At 45.7% G+C, this 19,856-nt stretch overlaps 4 protein-coding genes across 4 annotated transcripts; 3 read left to right on the plus strand and 1 right to left on the minus strand.

The window, feature by feature from the left end:
- Positions 1-8,452: 8,452 nt before the first annotated feature.
- Positions 8,453-9,030, plus strand: LOC131207598 (uncharacterized). Its single transcript, XM_058200219.1, has 3 exons — positions 8,453-8,494; positions 8,577-8,822; positions 8,896-9,030. The coding sequence occupies exons 1-3, from the start codon at positions 8,453-8,455 to the stop codon at positions 9,028-9,030; spliced, it is 423 nt and encodes a 140-aa protein (XP_058056202.1).
- Positions 9,031-9,714: 684 nt separating this feature from the next.
- LOC131208911 (diphosphomevalonate decarboxylase) lies at positions 9,715-11,502 on the plus strand. The gene is made up of 6 exons (XM_058201850.1): positions 9,715-9,848; positions 9,914-9,984; positions 10,088-10,202; positions 10,280-10,411; positions 10,475-10,803; positions 10,865-11,502. The coding sequence occupies exons 1-6, from the start codon at positions 9,794-9,796 to the stop codon at positions 11,306-11,308; spliced, it is 1,146 nt and encodes a 381-aa protein (XP_058057833.1). The 5' UTR covers positions 9,715-9,793; the 3' UTR covers positions 11,309-11,502.
- Positions 11,503-11,784: 282 nt separating this feature from the next.
- LOC131210453 (uncharacterized) lies at positions 11,785-15,221 on the plus strand. The gene is made up of 2 exons (XM_058203706.1): positions 11,785-14,162; positions 14,243-15,221. The coding sequence occupies exons 1-2, from the start codon at positions 11,801-11,803 to the stop codon at positions 14,383-14,385; spliced, it is 2,505 nt and encodes an 834-aa protein (XP_058059689.1). The 5' UTR covers positions 11,785-11,800; the 3' UTR covers positions 14,386-15,221.
- Positions 15,222-15,339: 118 nt separating this feature from the next.
- LOC131209513 (thioredoxin-related transmembrane protein 1) lies at positions 15,340-17,295 on the minus strand. The gene is made up of 3 exons (XM_058202597.1): positions 17,027-17,295; positions 16,558-16,894; positions 15,340-16,453 (listed from the first exon to the last, which is right to left on the minus strand). The coding sequence occupies exons 1-3, from the start codon at positions 17,161-17,163 to the stop codon at positions 15,995-15,997; spliced, it is 933 nt and encodes a 310-aa protein (XP_058058580.1). The 5' UTR covers positions 17,164-17,295; the 3' UTR covers positions 15,340-15,994.
- Positions 17,296-19,856: the final 2,561 nt, after the last annotated feature.

Here is a 19,856-nt window from a genome sequence, read left to right on the forward strand (position 1 = left end):
GTATTTTTATTTTAATGCCTAGTTTCGGCAGACCAGTGCTATGGTTCTAAATTTTTTCTTCTTTTCTTTACGAATTCCCGGCAAAAATAAACAAGAAATGCGAAATGTGAATGTTTTTTTTGTTCATTTTATAGAAGGATCTATTACTTTTTTGATGACACATGATAAAAGTATATCGTTCGAAGACCGTGCAAAAGATCGCTTTAAAGTGGCTCAAAAGAGCAATTTTTATCACTCTTTTGACTGACAGATCAGTTCTCAGAATCTATGTAACTCAGAAGCCAAAAAATTTGGATTGGTTATAGTTAAGTTATCAATTTTAAGGAAATATAACTGAAATCCTTAAACTTTGAAATCGCCTAATGTCCGCTCATTTTAGTGTGTGACGATCTTTTTAGAATACAATCGGCAAGCAAGCTTCCTGCATAAAGGATAAACTAGGAACTAGGAACTTGGCAGATTTGTTTTGATTTGTGCGGTAAAAAAATCAGCGCCAAAAATGCGATGAAGTACATGTTATTTTGCAAAATTTTACATCTTTCATTAACACACATTTTAAAATTAATGAATTTACGCCTGTTTATACTTTCATAAACTGTACTAATTCGCAAACTATTCATTGAACTGATAGACAGCCAAGTGAAACGAAAAATGGGGAGAGCTAGTTGGTAATTTCAGTCGGAACAAACGTATCACTTATCAAGTCGATTATTAAAATAAAAACGTGAACCATAAAGTATCCTAAAGACATATTTGTGACATTAGGAATCTGATTTTGTTCAACGATGAACATGGAACGTAGTAGTTTTCATCTCAATCTCGTGATCATTCGTTACCATCGCCGAAAAATTTATTCTGTATAAAAACTAAAGAACATCGAGGTTTCAGTATACATGAATGGCTCTAGATGATAAACAATGTTCCTTTTTACAACCTGCCCGATTTACGTAAAGCCCGATTCCGCGACTTCCTCCTCACTTCCGTGCTTATCCGTCATGCTCACGACGACCTTCACTTTTGAGGATAGACGGCACGAGTCATGTCGATTGTCTAACACAAACCTGGTACATTCATCAAGCTTATCACCCAAATTCTGTGAAACCATCATAACGATGGGATTCTGTCTGATAAAAAGATAAAATCGCCACCGACGCCGGGTCAATTGACTGTCATTACTATTATATTATCAGTAAGAGCCACTTGGTTATCATAGAATTGCTATATACTGGGAAACACAACTGAATGAAAACTGGTAAAAACCGGTAAGATAAATAAAAGTGTTTTGATTGTTTGAAATGCGAATTGATGGCACTTTTGTACAATTTGCAAATTACATGATACCTCGCATAACGAACATGAAACGAACTGCATTGCGAGCGAAGAAAGTGTAAACTAGAAGAAATAGTAAACTTGCCATCACGTCATCCGAATGAGCTCCGAATATTGCATAACATTCGGTAGAGGCATAAGTTGGTAGGGTGTTTTCACCAAATACGTTTTATAAATGTTAATCAAACGATGCCAAAATAACCAAGTATTTTATACTTACAGCCATTTTGCCATGTTTGCAAAGAACGAAAACACCGAAAATTTACATACATTTACATCGTTTAAGGCTATTTTGGTAAACAAAATTGGCAGGGAATGGAAATTTTTTTTGGAAACACTGTGAGGCTTGAATTTTATCAGAATAACGACGGGAAAGTAAAATATCTCTATTCATGGCTGCTACATAACGTGGTAAATTTTTGGGACAATCTTCTGCTTCTATATTGATAAAGATCTGAAATCGACACAGCCGGATGTTTACAGAACATCACATCATGGTTTTGCATATGAATTACACCATTTCTCGTAATCTCGCTCATCAGTTTCGCAAAACGGACCTCGTGCTCTTATGTTTGAACAGCACAGGAATCCCCAAGGTCCGCCGAGACTTTCGATCACACGTTTGTACATGTTAACAACCCAATCAACATCATCTGCCGGTTCCGACGTCAGAATGGCATCCGGTTGAAAAGGGAGCCCATCGGTCGAAACGTCATCAAGGCGGCCAAACTTTCTTTCGGTGAAGCCGACCCGTCCGATTGCCTAGCAACATCGAGACCAACGCCCGGTTGCTGACCAATTGACCAAATCGCTTCGAGTGTTTTTGAAGCCCGACAGAGGAAGTATTTGAAGGCGAACCGCTGTGTTAATCCGCGGCAAGATGCTCTCCCGCAAGTAATAATGTCACGGACGTTGCTGGCTAGCGGCGTGTTTGATTGCGAACGACCAGTCAGCTGTTCAGCGCCTATCTCTTCAACGGACAACCACGAATTTGCCTGGCGCCATTACTCATCGGTCAGCTGTAGCTGGGTTGTCCGTCGTTAGGCTAGGCATTTCCTTTTCGTTTCCCCCCTTCATTCCAGCCCTCTTGCTCCATAGCGCCCCCTTGAGACCGATAAGAGACGAGACCACACCGGCGAGATGTTTTTCGAGGAAGCGGCAATACAATTATAAGAAACCGCCTTTTTGGAGCCTCCAGTTGCGCTTGTGTGTGGAAGTTAAACATGTTTATTGGGCAAATATTGGACCGCGAACTGAGAAACTTGGCCCCGCGACTCATTCATGTCGAGACACGTTTTATGCCATATCATCGTTGGCAAAACTTCGGACTTTGAGCACCGATCCTTGGTGTTCGCCATACAAGTACATGCATGCTTTCTGTTTTCTTTCGCACGCTTTTTCCACCTTTCGGACGTCAGGGCAAGCGAACTTCAGGATTGCATCAGATTCCAAAGGTCGGAAATCAGACAGACTCCGGGGCCGTTTTTTTTTACCAGAGTCTGAGGATATCCCGCGCATTCCGCCGGTTCACGCCGGACTACCTGATATTGGCCGATTGGACGGAGAGGTCGCCTCGTCGTGTCGAGCCTCACGTAGCATCGAGCGTCGATCGACCTGCTGATCATCACGTGGTCTGCCGTAGGCGATGGATTGCATCGATTCCCCGAATCGGATCAGTGAAAGGGTGTCATTTAGTGTCCAGTCGCTAAGAACTAACAACTGAATCACTTTCCTTATTGTGTGAAAAAATATATGTAAAAACTATGTAAAATAGCAAAGGTTATATCTAAAGACTCTGCCTGAGTTTAAATGGTTCTGGAGTAGACACTAGACCTGTACTTTCCATGCATCGTGCTTTCGACTTATAGCACCTGGTATTGGGTCCTATCTTCGATTCGAACCTGAAGGTGCTCTTCTATCTATTTGGGGGAACTCCACAATTTACCTGATACTGGTAAGCGGGTTTCGGAAGGGACACGAGAAACGGCGACTTTAACCCTGGAACACCCACCAGATTGTAAGCCTGGTGATTAGCGGACCAGAATTTTCCCACAGTAAATCACGTTCGTGCGACGAAACATTGATCAGTTATCAGTTATCTTCTCCTGGATTAAAGAAAGTCAACCGTGGGCGCAGGTGTGTAATTTACCGGCACCTTTTATGGAGCTCTAGCTTCAGCTCTAGATTACTCATGCGCCCGTTAGGCCAAGTCCCGGCGCGGAGTTGGAGGGAGCGTATCATGCTTTCCAAACAATGCGCAACCTTCCGGCGTTATTTTGAGGATAATTAGCAAAAATTCCCGCTCCTAATCCACGCACTCGTACGTACGCAATCTGGGGAACTTGCCATAGATACCACAAATATTCCAGCAGCTAGGATGGCGTAGGGGAATACCAAATAGCGTACCCTCAGCTCATTACACCAAACGTTGGCACACCCTTACATCATTGGCCGGAAGAGCTGGATCCACACTACGTAACAGCTACGTGCGATTCGGGTTTATGGTTGTCTGTGACTAAGCGAAACGTAATGCCCACCAAAGGGTGTCCCGAAGGCCTGCTGTGCGTCACTTCCACTACGTCACTGGCCAAAACTCATGACTCCGGTTATCTGGAATCTTATCGGCACATTTCTATTGCCTATCTCTTACCCAGAACGCTCTTCATCGACACAAATATTCGGTCTTAGGAGATAACGTTGAGAAGAGCCGGGCCCTGTCCTAGGGAATGTGGAATTTTACTGATAGAATTGAAGGAAGAAATTTCATAGATCAATCATCAATCAATAGGAAGAGACAAAGTGTTTTGTAACGTGATTCGTCTGCTTCGGTTGCATCACGCGCCGTGCACGTAAGCGTCATAGGAAATTGCCGTAGGGTCACTCTCGGTGCTGGGAACACCTGTCAGGCAATTCTCCAGAAGAGGTCGGGAAAGTTTAGGGATTTCCCTAGTTAGTCGCGAAAGGGAATGTTACCATGAACACGGTATAAATGACACATTACGATGCAATGATGCACTAGCCTCACATCTTTACAGCAGTGTGTGGTGATTGAGTGATCGTAATTGAATTGTTTTCAGCCCCGGAGGCCAAGGTTAACTGCAAATTAATGGACCTGTTGATGAGGCGAAGAAAATAGTCCGGAGTAAAATCCCTTGTCAAAAGCTGTAACCATCTTTCTACTTGCAACTTACTAAAATATTTAAAAATCATTGCTGGGCAAAAACCTAGAAAGAACCAAATGATGACCCTTTTCTGAAGTTCTGATTTCACTCTATAGTAACAATGTATCTCAAATATGTACATAATACAATAAGAATATGCTTGAATTTTATGTACTCACTTACTTCTGATCTCTACTGATCAAAGATGCGCCGATGACAATTTCACACTCTCCCAATTTGACAGATTCTAGTGGAGCATATTCCGCGATGTTCCCGCTGTTTGATTTTTCACATGAACCAACCATGTTCATTCATGTTGGGGATCGGGAACGGATTGGGGATTCGAGAATCGAACCGTCCTGGCGGAGATACTGACGACTCGCTCTCTTCCTTACACCAGGCGTGTTTCTGGTGGTCGATTTGGCTAGACATCCGATTGTGCTTTGTAGGCCAACATGCGACTGCGGAAATGCAAATCATTGCTGGTCCGGAGGCTTGTACTTCGTCCCGAAGACGGTGGCGCTTACTTATCGCGGCGTGGCATTGGAAGAACTTGTAACGCAAAATAAATTGCGCAACATTGTCGTGATCACGCCCGTCCATAGTACGGTGGCCGCAATCAGCACCTTCATGGAATCCCATTCATCTCGCGGAATGTTGACCCTGCCCGCCCCTCCATCCCGGCCGCTCCTTCTAACCCCCGTTCCGTGACGCAATCGTGTGATTTTATTACGATCAGCATCGATCAGTGAGATTGACCGGCGATGACTGGCGATGATTGTGAAATGGTGCTCCAGTTCTTATCGGCGGAGACACCTCAATCCGCTCGTCGCTTGTCAGGATTAGGAGACTTGCTGCGGGATTAGCACGTACAGCTCCTGCAAACCCTTCCGATTGCTGTACTATCCATTAGAAGGGGGAATACCGCTGGATCACGATTCTGATCACGGTTCATGCACGAGACCGTCGCGAAATGCGGCGTGTTTGGGGCTCGATTTGTTTGTTTATGTGATTAATTTTTTTTTGCTCCCATTCCAATAGACCCCCAAAATCAGGCCGGACAGAGTGACATTGGCACAACGACCAACACACACTACCGGCGTAAAGTAAAAGCTGAGCGGGCTGAGCAGATAAGTTGAACCAATCGGGACATGAGGCGTGCGTCGGGATACCGATCGGCGGCCCGTTCCACACCAACACTCGCACACGGCGCGAGGTGGGCGGCTGCGGGCAGTATTTTCCGGTTGCGTATAAATGAATAATAGAGGCAGCACCCTGCGCAGAGCAAGTCACTTCATTGAAAGGGTTCGATCGGAACGGTCGGAAGTCAAGACCGAAAGGAGGTATAAATCAGCGCGCGTGCATACTCGCGTCTCGCAAGCATAACAGGATAACAAGCGTGTCTGTGTCAGATCAGTGTTGAAGTTTTGTCGCTGGAGAAAAGAAATATTATCATCGAGATATGATGGGATACAAAGCAAATAAGGTAAGCGATCTTGGTGTTGTGTATGATACCGTAGTGATCTAAAGGACTCGCTGAACCCCACGAAACATTGACAGTTGGACGATCAAGAGAGTTGGCTCCGAGTGATGTGATTTCAATTCGATATGGTCGAAGTGCATTAGTTAAAGACCCGTAGTGTATTTAGCGGAAATGTTCGAACTTGGAACACATAGACCTATTTTTAGCCATTGGGACGTTGACAGTGTGGTAAGCTAAAATGTTGAACCAAAAGAGAGAAACAAACATTCAAACGAACAAAGAACTTTCCTCTTTTATCGCTATCCCAGGATCCTACCACGAAGATCATAATTCTTGATGAATTCCTTGAATTGAATTGAACCTTCATTGCCTTAGTGAATGGACATGCATCCGAATCATGTCTGTAGAATTTTAACAACCCGAAATGCGGAATGCTGGACTAGAATTGGAAGGCCTGTGGTATCAGTAGCCTTTTTGCACTTTCCTGAGTGAAAGTCGAACGGGGGCTCGAGCCCACAATCATGAATCAACCAGAAGCCGAGCCCGTCGCGACCGTGGCCACAACTAGACAACGACGTAATTCCGATATGCTTCATCACCGCGATGCGATATCACGATGAGTTGCCGGCTGAGGGTGTGAATGAATCACGTATCAGCGTAGCTTTAAGTTTCCGTTTAATCACTTTCAAAAAGCACACCTGGCCAAAAGTGATTGTTTCAATTCTGTCACACACCCGCCATTGATTGACATAATCCGAGTCCGAATTCGAGCGTGAGCTAAAACTTGGAGCCCAATCTAAGGCGTTAATCTGCTCCTTTCATACTTCCGGCTGATGATCCTCGGAACTTTGATGGCGCTGGCGCTTTGGTGCGAACTACTAGACGCCGGTAAGCGGCTGTAAATGAAGGATGCAACATGGTGAAATTATTTCAGCATACACTCTGAAGGCTAAGCCAGTATCTGTTGAACCGGAATAATAGAAACCGCAGCTGTGCAGCCCCATCCCGTTATCAGTAATGATCTCACGGGGCGCGTGGTGCCGGCGCCTAGCGCGTGACACAATTTGAGGGTTCTCAGCTGGCCTAGAAACTGGGCTAGTCACCCGACCACTTGCGCCATTCCTGATGTGGATATCGAAATTGGCGATTAATAGACGAGGGACAAAGAGGCGGTATCGTAGGAAGCGGTCAGTCCGTTGTCCTCCGACTCAATGTCGGTCAATGGCCGGATCGGAGGGTTTAGCTATATGGAAGTGACCGAATGCACTTGACCACAGCACGCGGTACTCTGGCGAAGCGATTGTTTTGATCGCTCGAGGGCCGGGGCCTCGCTTCGACGCTTATCTGACCACGTCTCCCACAGAACATGATGGCGATGCTAATGATGATGGCGATGGCTACTGTTCCGGCCTTTTTGATAAGACCTCAATGCCGCCTCAATGATGACGTGATAAACATAGCGAACCGTTGCCGCTGCAGTTGGCCACGAAGTCGTGACGTAATGCAGGGCCAAGTGGGCTGTGAACATGTGTGACTCCTTCGACTCTAACCTCATTTCAACTACAGCAAACCCCAGAGAGGACCTAGCAACCGTTTCATGAACTGCGCGCGGTTCGACAGACCGACACTGATTTTGTTTGAAATTTTCGGAATCTCACAAAGGGATCTCCTGCTCTGTCGTTCTGGGTGCTCCATCTCACTTCTGCTCGGCAGCATCGGGTGTGATGCAATTGATGCTTGTTAATGCGCGGAAGAAACACGATAACCTTCCGCAAAAAGCCAGCCAGCAGATGATGTCATGAGAGCGACTTTTGACCCCGTCGCACCAGACCAGATGGCCAGATGGGTGTCAAAGAGGTTTGTTTGGTTCCGCGCTTGTTGTTAGGGTGTGGGCCAGTCCAACGAAGGCCTTGGTCGCCAAAGTACAAAACCCCACCCGGAGACAGCGTGCTAATGCGTGCCGTCCCGGAACGGGCCGGGACCCAGTTTGTTTTGCGTTCCAAGAATCCAGGCACCGACAAACTGACATAGAAACGGAAGCACTAGTACGCAGGTGCTTATCATTATGTGGCTGAGTTCCATTTTAGTGGCTTGGTGTATGTCACCATTTATTCCAGCAGTCGATCCGAGCGATCACAGCTCTCGAGTGTGCTTCGCGAATGCTCCACGAACGGATCACGCCTCCCCACGATGGCCAGGCAAAGCCAGAAACCAGGTGTTCGGACGACGCGGACAAACAAATCTGAAGGGTGGGTGGGTGAGGGTGGAGATTACTCACCCGGGGATTATATACCACCACCCTTCGCGGTGGTGACTTGAGGGGCATGACTTTTTCCCACACCAGGAGGACCCTATCTTCCAACTTCTTCTTGTGGGAACCGTTTGACCATAAACAGTGGACTTATCAAACAGGACGTGGCTGTGTGTACTATTTACAAGAGCAATAGCTGGTGGCCTGACTTGTTTGGTAGTTGTGATGATGAACTTTGACAAGACCTTCAGACTGATCGTTGTTGAGACCGTAATTACGATGTTGTTACTGTAATTTGATTTATTCACATCCCTGTTGATTAATCCCACTTTTTGTATTATTTTTTCACCAGACGAGTCCGTGGCTTCGACTAGCACTGTTGATGGTTTTGCTGGCCTGCGTAGCACCTCAGATCAGTGCTAGACCATCAGCTACAGAAGAGCAGAGCAGGGCCCGCCTGCTGGATCACCTGTTGCGCACCAGACTGGGCGCAAGCAGTACGCACCACAATCGTCGCCATCAACCTAAGAAGAGATCGGCAGATTATGAGGATTACTACGACGCCGACTACAAGCGAGTGCAACAGTGCTACGAAGATGTAAGTCCAAATTCAAAATGGAACCTGTTACACATCTACTAAATACTTCCATCATTCTTTCTCCCCCCATCAGGAAGATGTAAACGAACTGTGCCAACGTTGCTCGAAAGTTACGAAGTCAGCCCTAGTGTTTCCCATGTGCTGCAGTAATGAAGATGAAACGATGAATTGGTGCAGGGAGTACGTCTACTACGGCATACAGACGTAAGGTGTTCACTACCGAGCCTCCAGGAGGATTAATGTAATCAGCCACAATCAGTCGACAAGGCAGAGAATGTTCTCGTCGGAAGTGTCAATCTCATGTTACAAACTTCTGTAGTACCACGAACGACAGTATTGTTTTAGTCTTAGAAGTCATTTGTCTGTACGAAATCATCAGTTATTTATTTTACTATCGAAACATAACATTTGTTCCATTCAGCCATTAGTGGTTAAGCAAATGTGATTATCTTAACGCCCATCCATTTCAATTTCATCTTTCGTCAGTAAGTAGGTACTAGCTGCGAGCAGCAAGATACTTAGGTAAACTGGATACTTAAAGCCTTGCGCTTAGTATTGTGCGGTGCGATTTTCTGACGAGCTCGGTTTGCAGCGAATAGTTAGGTATTAAACGAAAAAGAGCCATAATAAATTAATAAATTAACATGACAAAAACAACACCCTACTCTTGCTTTTCTAGTCTGCGTTAATTTGCCATGGGCATGTTAATTAGTTTCTCAAATTGATATCACAAAAAAGAGTATCGGAATCGGCGAACAACTGCCTTTTTGCGAGGCCACGTTTTCAAATTTCAACCGCGCAAAACGCGAAGAGAGAAAGACGCGTGAGAATTTGGGCCTCTCTCCCTTCAGTCAAACGTCAGCAGATTGTTTACGTCAGACGTCATTGCGTTTGTTGACGTTGAATTATCTCGTTGGGTTTGGTGCTGAGCTCAAGAATCTCCAATTTACAACGAAAGAACCCGTCGGAATATGTCCGTCTCGGTAACTTGTGTGGCTCCGGTGAACATTGCTATCATCAAATACTGTAGGTGGTGATATCGTGCACGATTTTCACAGTTTTCAGTTACTAATATGGGTATCTATTTTCAGGGGGAAAGCGTGACGATGACCTCATTTTGCCAATCAACGATTCGATCAGTGTAACGCTCTCTACGGAAGATGTAAGATAAGACACCGAACAATACGCGTTGACGAGAATGCTAAATAATGCGGTATCCCATTGGATGGACGATCTGTTTCATGTTTTGCTTTTCAATGGTATAGCTCCGAACCAAAACCACCATCGTGGCCGGGCCAGAGTTGTCGAAGAACGTTTTGCGTTTGAATGGTGTCGAGGAATCGTTCGAAAATCCACGCATTCAGAGATGCCTTCTGGAAGGTAGGTAAACTGAGATATGGATTCGGAAGCATCAAGAAACTGTGGTTATTGCTTTCTCTGTCTCACTCACTATTTAGTACGGCAAAAGGCACGCGATGCCGGAAAGTGCAAGAGCGAACTATTGGACTGGAACATCCACGTGATATCGGAGAACAACTTCCCCACTGCAGCCGGTCTTGCATCGAGTGCTTCGGGCTATGCGTGTTTTGGTAAGTGCACGTTGGTTCCAAACTTGTTTGCTCCTTCTCAACCGACATTCTTCCTCATTCTAGTTTACACTCTGGCCACACTGTACGGTATTGAAGAAAGTGTAGAATTGAGTGGAATTGCGCGGATGGGCAGTGGTTCTGCCTGCCGTAGCCTTCACTCCGGCTTTGTCCAGTGGGTACGGGGTGAGCGCGCGGATGGAACCGACTCATTGGCGGTCCAATTGGCACCGGCAAAGTCGTGGCCCCAAATGCACGTCCTAATTTTGGTGGTGAACGATCGGAAGAAGGCAACGGCTTCAACGCACGGTATGGCTACGAGCGTGAAAACATCGGATCTTCTCAAGCATCGTGCCTCGGTGTGTGTTCCGCAACGTGTGGAGCTGCTGAAGAAGGTAACTTACGATAGAATCGATCACATCAAAGTGATTTTTCATGCGATCAATTGCATTGCAGGCGATAGCGGAGCACGACTTTGACACATTTGGACGCATTGCCATGAAGGATAGCAACCAGTGCCACGCCGTCTGCCTGGACACCTATCCTCCGTGCTTCTACATGAACGACGTGTCACGAACGGTTATCCGTTTGGTACACCAAATTAACAACCTTGCTGGAGACGGTGCCCCGGTTAAGGTGGCCTACAGTTTCGATGCTGGACCGAACGCGTGTCTTTTTATGCTGGACCGTGATGTGGCAGAAATTTCAGCAATCATACGTCGAGTATTACCGTTCAATCATTGCACAGCGGACGAGTATTACAAGGGTATCGCGAACGATGAAGCTGCAATGGCAGCCGTTCCCAGTGCCATGCTGGATTCATTCACACCGGAAAATCCGAACTTGCTGCGCTACATCATTCACACGAAAGTAGGCGAGGGGCCGAAACGCGTTGATTGAACGCGAGCAATATTTATACAACACAAGCAATTCTCAGCAATGGTGGTAGGTTTATCTAGGGATTTCAAATGCTAGAGTTAAGTCCAGTATCAATGGCTTATGGCTTCCATGATTAACGCTCAGGGTTCAACGGAAACTGCCTATTTGTGTTTTGTAATAAAACTCAGAAACAGGATTTCTTTTGTACGAAAAGGTAATAATAAATTTGTCAATTAATTGAGAATGAAATAAAACTAATTTTATAGCTCCAGCATTATGCCGAGAGTAGTGGAGATAAGCTATGTAAGCTTCGTTGACAGGTCGCATTGTTTTGCTGAAAAGTGACAGCCGGGTTTGTTATTATTCCGTTTAAGGTGAGACCAAGAATTTTTTCTTTCGGTAATGTACGCAAAATTCTTGCTTCGGTTGCGAGAAAAGTTTTTAGAGCGTGCTGTATAATAAATCGAATATCGTTTCATCTTTTTTCACAGAAAAAACACAATCGGCTTCGTGATGAGTGATAAACTCGAGAAAAAGGTGCGCCTGTTGCTGCACATTGCCAGAATTCGCTTTCCCCGTTATCCCGGCTACTTCTTTCCGGTGTATGTGCTGCTGCAGGGACTACGGAAGCTGTGGAATGCTCTGAAAATGCGATCGTTAGATTTTCACCTCCAACCCATACCGAATGGGCTGTTCGAGCGATTGCAGGCAGACCAGCTGGTAATTTCGGAACACACGCTGTTCGTGTGCCCGCTCGTTTTTCGTGAGTATGTTGTTGAGCGCGAAATAAATTGGATTAACCTCGCGTTAAATTTGGCCAAAGTGCCAGCGACTGTGGCATCGGAGGAAAACAAAAGCCTGGTTTCAATCATCCTCAACAAGCAGAACACTTCCGTGCTGTGCCAAATATGTCCTCATCCAGGGGTGCCGCTGAACGCACTTTGGGTGAAGGAGAACATGCTGGAGAATCTGCGGGAACGCTACCAACGTGGTTGCCATTCGGTGTTCTGGGGCCGCCTACACCGTGTGACGGATGGCCAGCATTTGCCGGAAATTGTGGCCAAAGCAAGCATCTTCATCTACCAAACACCGTACGATTTAAGCACCGATATTGTGGACTTTGTGATGGGCCGGTACTTTGAAACACCCAGGCTTCTGTACCGCAACCACACCTACCAGATACCCCTGACGGAGCACTTTCTTGGTAACACTTTCTACACAAAGCATTTCGGCATCCTGGCCCACATGAAGGCCTTGTGGTTCAAGTGTCTAAATCTCGATTCCACTTCTGGCGCGTTCGAGATGAGTGGTATCGCGTGCAAAGGTCTTACGGCACTACAGCAGACAACGACGTATAACAATTTTTTGCTACCGCAACGGCTGGACGCAATGGCACACCGGCCCCGGTGCCCGTTTGGGTTGCAAAAGTATTTCGAATCACTGCATTCATCATTTCGGGCATACCTACGCGTTGAGAATAATGGTCTCGTCCAGAACGGCATCTGGCCGGTGTTTATGCTGCGTGGTGAACGAGGTGTCGGTAAGCGGGCAGTGCTTGATGCCGTGGCCGGGAATCTTGGTATTCCGATTTATAGTGCCGATTGCAGTGACATCATGACGGCGATAAGCTCGCAAACCGAGACGAAGCTGAGCAGCGCGTTCGGGAAAGCGAAAATCTGTGAACCGCTCATTATTTGTTTGGAGAACTTCGAAGTGTTTGGCGTGGACAACGAGGGAAACGAAGAGCAACGCATTACGGGTTCGTTTCAGGCGGAACTGGCCACACTGTTCACCGCGCGCCGCTACTCACATCCGATCATCGTCGTTGCGTTGGCAAATCAGAAGGAATCGAATGCTCCGAAGCTAACTTCCCTCTTTCTCGAAGTGATCCATTTTCAACCTCCCAACGCGACCGAACGGGAAGACATGTTGCGATGGATTTCACTCGCCCACAACCACCGGTTACCCGCTGGTGCTCGCCAAAAGGTTGCCGAACAGAGCCAAGGCTTCACCTTGTCCGATCTGGAGCTTTTGTATGGTAACGCCCTCGATGCTTGGCGTCAGTCGAGTAATGAAAACCTCAAGCTGATGCACTTTGAAACATCACTCGAACGAATGCAAGCCTCATTCTCGGACAGCCTCGGAGCGCCACGTGTACCACGGGTGTTGTGGTCGGAAATTGGTGGTTTGGCGAAGTTGAAATCCGAGATACAGAACTCGATCGGGCTTCCGTTGCGTCACAAGCACCTGCTGGGGAAAAATATGCGACGCTCGGGTATCCTACTGTACGGTCCACCCGGCACAGGCAAGACACTTATCGCCAAAGCGGTTGCAACGGAATGCAACTTAAGCTTTCTGTCGGTGCAGGGTCCGGAACTGCTTAATATGTACGTTGGTCAGAGCGAACAGAACGTGCGGGAAGTGTTTGGACGAGCCCGGACCGCCTCTCCTTGCGTCCTGTTTCTCGATGAGCTGGATTCCTTGGCCCCTAACCGGGGCGTTAGTGGAGATTCGGGTGGCGTCATGGATCGCGTCGTGTCACAGATGCTGAGCGAAATGGATGGTATCTCGAAGGATCCAGGACAACAGATTTTCATCCTAGCTGCCACCAATCGACCAGATTTGATCGATCCGGCCCTTCTACGACCGGGGCGCTTTGATAAGCTCTTATATGTTGGACCGAGTTGCACGGTAGAGGAAAAAGAAAGTGTCTTACAGGCGGTAACTGGTCGTTTCCGGTTGGCAAACAGTCTAACTTTGCGTAAAATTGCCGAGAGTTTGCACCAGGACATGACCGGAGCCGACATGTACTCGATCTGCTCGAACGCGTGGCTCAGTGCCGTCCGCAGGACTGTTAAGGAATCGATCGCTGGAGGTGCGTTGTGTTGCCACACATGTATTCAAATGAGAAACACTTGTTATTCAATCGCATTTTCTCTCTTCTTTGTTTTTTAGATTCGATCATTGAGGGTCTCGGAGCTGATCAGGTGATCGTCTGCGAAGAGGACTTCCGGGAAGCGATGAAAAAGTTTATACCCTCGATCAGTCCCAGGGACATGGAATACTTTAATCGGTTAAAGGGTAACTTTGGCACGTAAAGTACGTACGTTGAGGTTGCGTCCGTAGACTGTCTAAGAGAAAAGAGGTTTTCTTATGGCAATACCTTTAGGAAAGTAACGGGTTTGGTGATGGTGCTAAGTTTCTGTTTGGCAAAACAAAGGAAATGGGGCGTGAAACAGCGGATGAACATTGTTTTAATGCGTGAGAAAATTAGCCTAATTAGTTACACGAGTTAGTGAATAGCACAGTGTTCTTTATATACAATTTTAATCTTCTTGCGGACATGTACATTTTTTTATTTCCTTTGTTACGTTGGGTCTATGAAAGCAGAAATGCGCATTTTCCTTTTAACGGAAAAGTTGATTGCAAATGGCGTCAAATCGTATGACGAACATTTCAACTCTAATTCCATAGCGAAAATGCTCATCTCTGCTTCTCTGTTTGTAGTTATCGGTGACTTAATCTGTCTATAGTATTGTATACAGCATCCATCAACATTCATTTTATTTTATTTAACAAGATACACAATTTAAAAAAATGTATAATACACATTAGAACTGAAACTTAAAAAAATATGCAGAAAACTGTGTTCTGCGAATTGTAAATTAAACGCCCATTTGCGGGACACGATTGTTTTGATTCATCGCCCCAAAATATTTCATAGTGAATCACTTTGTGTAACGAACGAGCAGCCATTTTGGCCGCAAAATGCAAACAACGCAAACAAAAAGAATTCAATATTTCTGCCAACAAAATGCCTTACAACCACCACAATGTGAATCAATCTTACCGGCGATTGTTGTGGTACTGGATATTTCAGTAAACATAGGAAAAGGACAAACATTGATCAACACAAAAGACACCGAAAACTAACAGAGCAACCGTTCGATATGAACATTTAGTTTTCTCAAGATTATATTAGTTTAATGTTCGGTAAAATGGGTATAAATGAATGTACCGCAGCGTCGTTTTTTGGGACGTGTTTGTGTGTTTATTTTATTAATAATTTCTCATTATCTAATCATCGTCACTCCTCGCCACGGCCGGTCTAATTTCCTCTCTCGTCTTTCGTACATGCATGAGATTGTTAAAGTCTATGTTTCACTTCCGTTCCTCTGTTCTCTTGCGCATTGCTTCTGCTTCGGTAGTGATCCGCGTTTTTCTTTTAAATACATTCCATTATTTTCGAGTAGTGTGTGCCTTCTGTTACGTTCCAAACAGTGGGTTTTTTGCTTACTTTATCATGCGCCACATACACCAATACATGAAGCGCTCTCCTGTCTCTCCAATGTAGCCGTTAGCATCCGAACTAAATGTACACCAATGCGCCTAAGCAAAACATGTTAAAGCACAGAAGATATAAAAATGTAAGTAGCACAATTAATAATGGTCATAACACGAAAAGCGTAACGAATGTGAAAAGTATTGGAAGGTATTACGTTCTGGTGTGTTTAAATGCACAACTGAGAGGAAGCTATGGAGAAATGAAGAGAAGTTATCTCAAAGTGTTCCATGAGGACCACAGAATTCAAAAGTAAAAAAACACAAGAAAAGAACTAAAGCAACACTTTGGGGCCGATCCCCGGGTCGGTTTGTTGCGGTACGACATCGCTCAAGGTTCAGGCAACCAGCAGACCTTGGTCCCATTTAATCGGCTTTCCGCGGTTTACGTTTCCGCACGTCCGGGCTAGTGGTGGCCTTTTCCTTCTTTTCTTCTTCTACGGCTACCGGGGCCACGGTCTCTTTCGCTTTCGGAGGCTCGTTTTCATCATCCGAATCCTCACTGGCAGAGAACTTTTCTCCCTCTGAGGTGTCCTTTTCTTCTTCGCGCTCTTCACCCTCCTCCTTTTCAACATCGTCCGCGTCCGCGACATCGTCAACCAGCTCGTCACCGCGCAGTTCTTCTGGCACCTTCTCGGCGCGGACCTTCTGTTTGTGCTCGGAGAAGCTCTGCCGCTGGCCCGACTTCGGAGGGAACAGACAGTCGATGATGCAAACTAGAATCAGTCCGAAGATGGCGCCCAACAGCACGGTTCCGATACCGAACAGTGCGTACGATCCCCACACCGGCAGACCATACTCCTTCAGCAGCATCGTGTTAAGTTCCTGGGAAGAAACACATTTTTAGATATCGCTTAGACTGATGCCTTTCGACCGTTCGGGTACCATCGGAATGTGCGCACACTTACCCGCAGCCGGGCTCTACTTACTTTCAGGAAGTGTGAAAGCTTGAAAAACTGCGACACGAGGGACATCTGGAGCGAGTCCGGATTGCGCCATGCGGACACCTGCTCGAGCGTTTCCCACTTCTTTTCCTCGACGAACGTCATGAACGCGTTCAGATCACGCGGTCCCTTGTACTGACGGAACTCACCGTTGATTACGTGGAAAATGGTGGGCAGTGCCGTTACGAAAAACCGGCCACTGAGGCCTGGCGAAGACGTCACGTCCACCTTGCCCGTTTTAATGTTCAAATCGTCAGACCAGGTCGAAAGATCGTCCCAGACCGGGGCAAGGCTTTTGCACGCCGGACACCACGGGGCATAGCTGAGTGCGCATGAAAAACGATGTAAAAATAACAAGCCAAACAAAGCACATTGGTTATTGACCTCAGCCGAATGCGGACCATTAGGCGGCTCGGTTGAGTACAGGAAAAAGACGCCCTTCGCGCTTACTTACAATTCTACCAGCCATTCTTCGGTGAGCATACGGTCCCAATTGGATTCGTCTAGTTCGATAACCTCAGAATTCGATCCCTGGCTGGCCAGGTGCGCCGCAACTACGGTCAAAAGAATGCGCCGGAACAGCGTCATCATGTCGGGGTGTGTGCGTTTCGCAGGAAGTTAATACTGCACTTATCACTTCACAGAAGCGGTTTCCACGGCCGTCGGAAAGAAAAACAAATATCTACGAATGATGTGCGTTGTTCCCGGTCGGTTTTTGTTCACTTCTTTGCTGAAGTAGTAATTGTCCGTCAAAATCGAGTTGCTTTGACCGAGCATGAAGCGCGCCATGTGAAAAATCTATCGTCTATATCTGCACATTCTCCTCAACAATCTCAGTAGAAATTCGCTCGGGGTTGTTTTGAAATTATAAATAAACTTTTACGGCAGTTTCCAAACTAGGTTTCCATAAATAGTGATTTTGATTCTGCAAAAGCAACCAAGCAGAAAGTTTACGAGCTTGCCGTATTTCGATCGTTTGTGATCAAATGGAGCAAAGTAGAAAGGAACCTTAACAATGTTTCGGGTTTTGTTTACGCGTGCTCATTTTATCGATAAAAACGTATCGTTTATTACTGTTTCAGTGTGGTACGAGATCATGACCGTGGTTTGTTTTAAAATTTCGTACACTATATAATGGACTCGTAGTCAACGTTGCTTTTGACCATCAATCATTTGAGAAAAAGAAATTTGCTGCTATTGTTATCCATTGATCAGCATGAAGAACCTATGCTTTCTTTGGCTGGGGAAAAGTAATGCTTAGCATTAGGATCAGTGAAAGTTTGAACGCTATGCTACGCTTGCACCGCGTAATTACAATGAAAATGATCGATCTCTTGCTAAACATAAAAGGTGCCTCTCTGTTATGAAGAGACAAGAAGCAAACTATCGGATGCAAATTTCGGTTGTTATAGTAGAGACGGTGTGACAAAATGTCGTTCCGATGATCGATCGAAAAGATTGGTAATTATACTACTGAATAATCGTAATCATGACCATTCAGTCTAATTACTGTTTGAACATTTGCATACTTTCTTACGAACCACAAAGTTTGGCTATTTGTAGCAAAACTACTTCGACAAAGAAAGAACTACGAACTACTTCGAAAGTGGAGGGTTAAATACAATTATTGACACGAGTAATTTACATTCACCATTGTTAACTATCGCATGCCTCCGGTGCCAACCGCACAAAAGATCCTTGAATGAATTCTGTTGGCCTTTCACATTTACGATTACTATATTTTCCACATTTTTGGGGCGGAAGGCGTAGACCACACTGGTAAGGGAAATGGAAACTTGTGGGCACCGATTCGTGAGATGCGTTTTGTTATCTGAATCGAGCTCTGAGCTCTAAATCACTTCCACAATTTATTGTACGTCGTAGTGACCGGTTGGAGACTAGTAACGTGTACACTAAAAGTACATCGACACCGTGGAGCAATCACTAGTGTCCGGTGATATCAACAAGGGACTGTCTGAGGAACATCATGACCTCAACCAGGCCGATCGGGCGAAGGACGTCTTTTGGGGTGTTTATTGGAGGCAAGAAGGTTTAGGTGGCATCACCAGGTGCGAATGAACTGCTAGAGATGATCTTGATCGACGATCAGAGGGTTCTTCAAAACAGCTGTGATGAGTTGTCAAATATTCAACCTCCTGGTACGGTTTGTTCTTGTACAAGATGTACTCGAAACAGCACTTCGAGAGCGTCTCGAGGAGTGTTTGAGCTTCAAGTGGTCAAGGTGCGTCTTTCAAGGACGGTGAGTAAGTTCTACCGGCAACAAGAGACGAACCTTTTAACCATACAACCAGCTTCAGCCCCGTTATTAGTGTGAGCAACATGCCAATTGTAAATTAATTTGTGGCAATTTTTGGGGTTATTTTCTGTTCATTGTTAAAATAAATAATCTATTAATTTAGAAAACTATACAGATTGTTCATACCCCTGAATGCATTTCAATTCTTTTCCAGTTCCTCAAAGGCGCGTTAAGACAACCGTTACGATGTGCTAGACCGACAAGTGGCGCAAAACAAACAAATCGTAGTCTAACCGGAATCACAACCGTGTGAGAACTAGGGTCGATAGGGTAGGCCCCGGGCAATGCTAGGGATGCGCATGATCTCTCTTACAGCTCCGTGCATTGAAGGAGGGAGATCGAGCTGAATAACACCACACTGCCGAAGGGTACTTCATTAATTATTATGGTACATTCGAGTGGCAAGTTAGGTCAGCGCGCGTCAGCGGCATCCCGCGTGTGTAGTAATCGGTCAAAATCGTTGGAGCTTGTCCCCACCCCGGGTCACCTACTTCCTGCCGCAATACCCACCGTAAATCACTGTTATCGCAGGCGTTTTACAACAGGCGCACCATTAAGGCGCACGGCGAGCTCCAAACCCCACGCGAAGGGTACCGCTTGGGAAGGCTGACAAAAATAAAAAATGAACCGAAATCGGTCTTCCGAATCGCTAAAGTCAAAAGTTCATTTTCAGCAGGCCAACAATGAAGGAAAGCGCATTTATATAACTTATCGTTGGATCTGTTTTGATATGACATAAGATAAGATACGCTACAATCTCGAGAAGGTTGAATTAAAAACCTTTAAGTGAGATCGATATCGTGTACCGAAATACACTCCACTTCGATCGCTACGTCATTACTTATCTTACTTTTGAAACGAGAAATTCATATTGAGCTATTTCTTCCTATGCTATGATTGATATTCGGTTACATTCGTAATCGCTAGGATAAAAAAACGATGGTCCCCCTTTCGGTAGGTCAATGTA

This window comes from Anopheles bellator, chromosome 2 (genome assembly GCF_943735745.2).
Source record: "Anopheles bellator chromosome 2, idAnoBellAS_SP24_06.2, whole genome shotgun sequence".
NCBI lineage: Eukaryota > Metazoa > Arthropoda > Insecta > Diptera > Culicidae > Anopheles > Anopheles bellator.

Excerpts from the sequence above, each read along its gene's own strand:
- LOC131208911 (XM_058201850.1), top strand. The coding sequence starts at position 9,794 with ATGTCCGTCTCGGTAACTTGTGTGGCTCCGGTGAACATTGCTATCATC. Across the intron at positions 9,985-10,087 it reads TAACGCTCTCTACGGAAGAT|CTCCGAACCAAAACCACCAT; the intron begins GTAAGATAAGAC and ends TCAATGGTATAG. Across the intron at positions 10,412-10,474 it reads TTCGGGCTATGCGTGTTTTG|TTTACACTCTGGCCACACTG; the intron begins GTAAGTGCACGT and ends TCCTCATTCTAG.
- LOC131207598 (XM_058200219.1), top strand. The coding sequence starts at position 8,453 with ATGAACTTTGACAAGACCTTCAGACTGATCGTTGTTGAGACC. Across the intron at positions 8,495-8,576 it reads GACTGATCGTTGTTGAGACC|ACGAGTCCGTGGCTTCGACT; the intron begins GTAATTACGATG and ends TTTTTTCACCAG. Across the intron at positions 8,823-8,895 it reads TGCAACAGTGCTACGAAGAT|GAAGATGTAAACGAACTGTG; the intron begins GTAAGTCCAAAT and ends TCCCCCCATCAG.
- LOC131209513 (XM_058202597.1), bottom strand. The coding sequence starts at position 17,163 with ATGATGACGCTGTTCCGGCGCATTCTTTTGACCGTAGTTGCGGCGCAC. Across the intron at positions 16,895-17,026 it reads GAAGAATGGCTGGTAGAATT|CTATGCCCCGTGGTGTCCGG; the intron begins GTAAGTAAGCGC and ends ATGCGCACTCAG. Across the intron at positions 16,454-16,557 it reads AGCTTTCACACTTCCTGAAA|GAACTTAACACGATGCTGCT; the intron begins GTAAGTAGAGCC and ends GTTTCTTCCCAG.
- LOC131210453 (XM_058203706.1), top strand. The coding sequence starts at position 11,801 with ATGAGTGATAAACTCGAGAAAAAGGTGCGCCTGTTGCTGCACATTGCC. Across the intron at positions 14,163-14,242 it reads TAAGGAATCGATCGCTGGAG|ATTCGATCATTGAGGGTCTC; the intron begins GTGCGTTGTGTT and ends TTTGTTTTTTAG.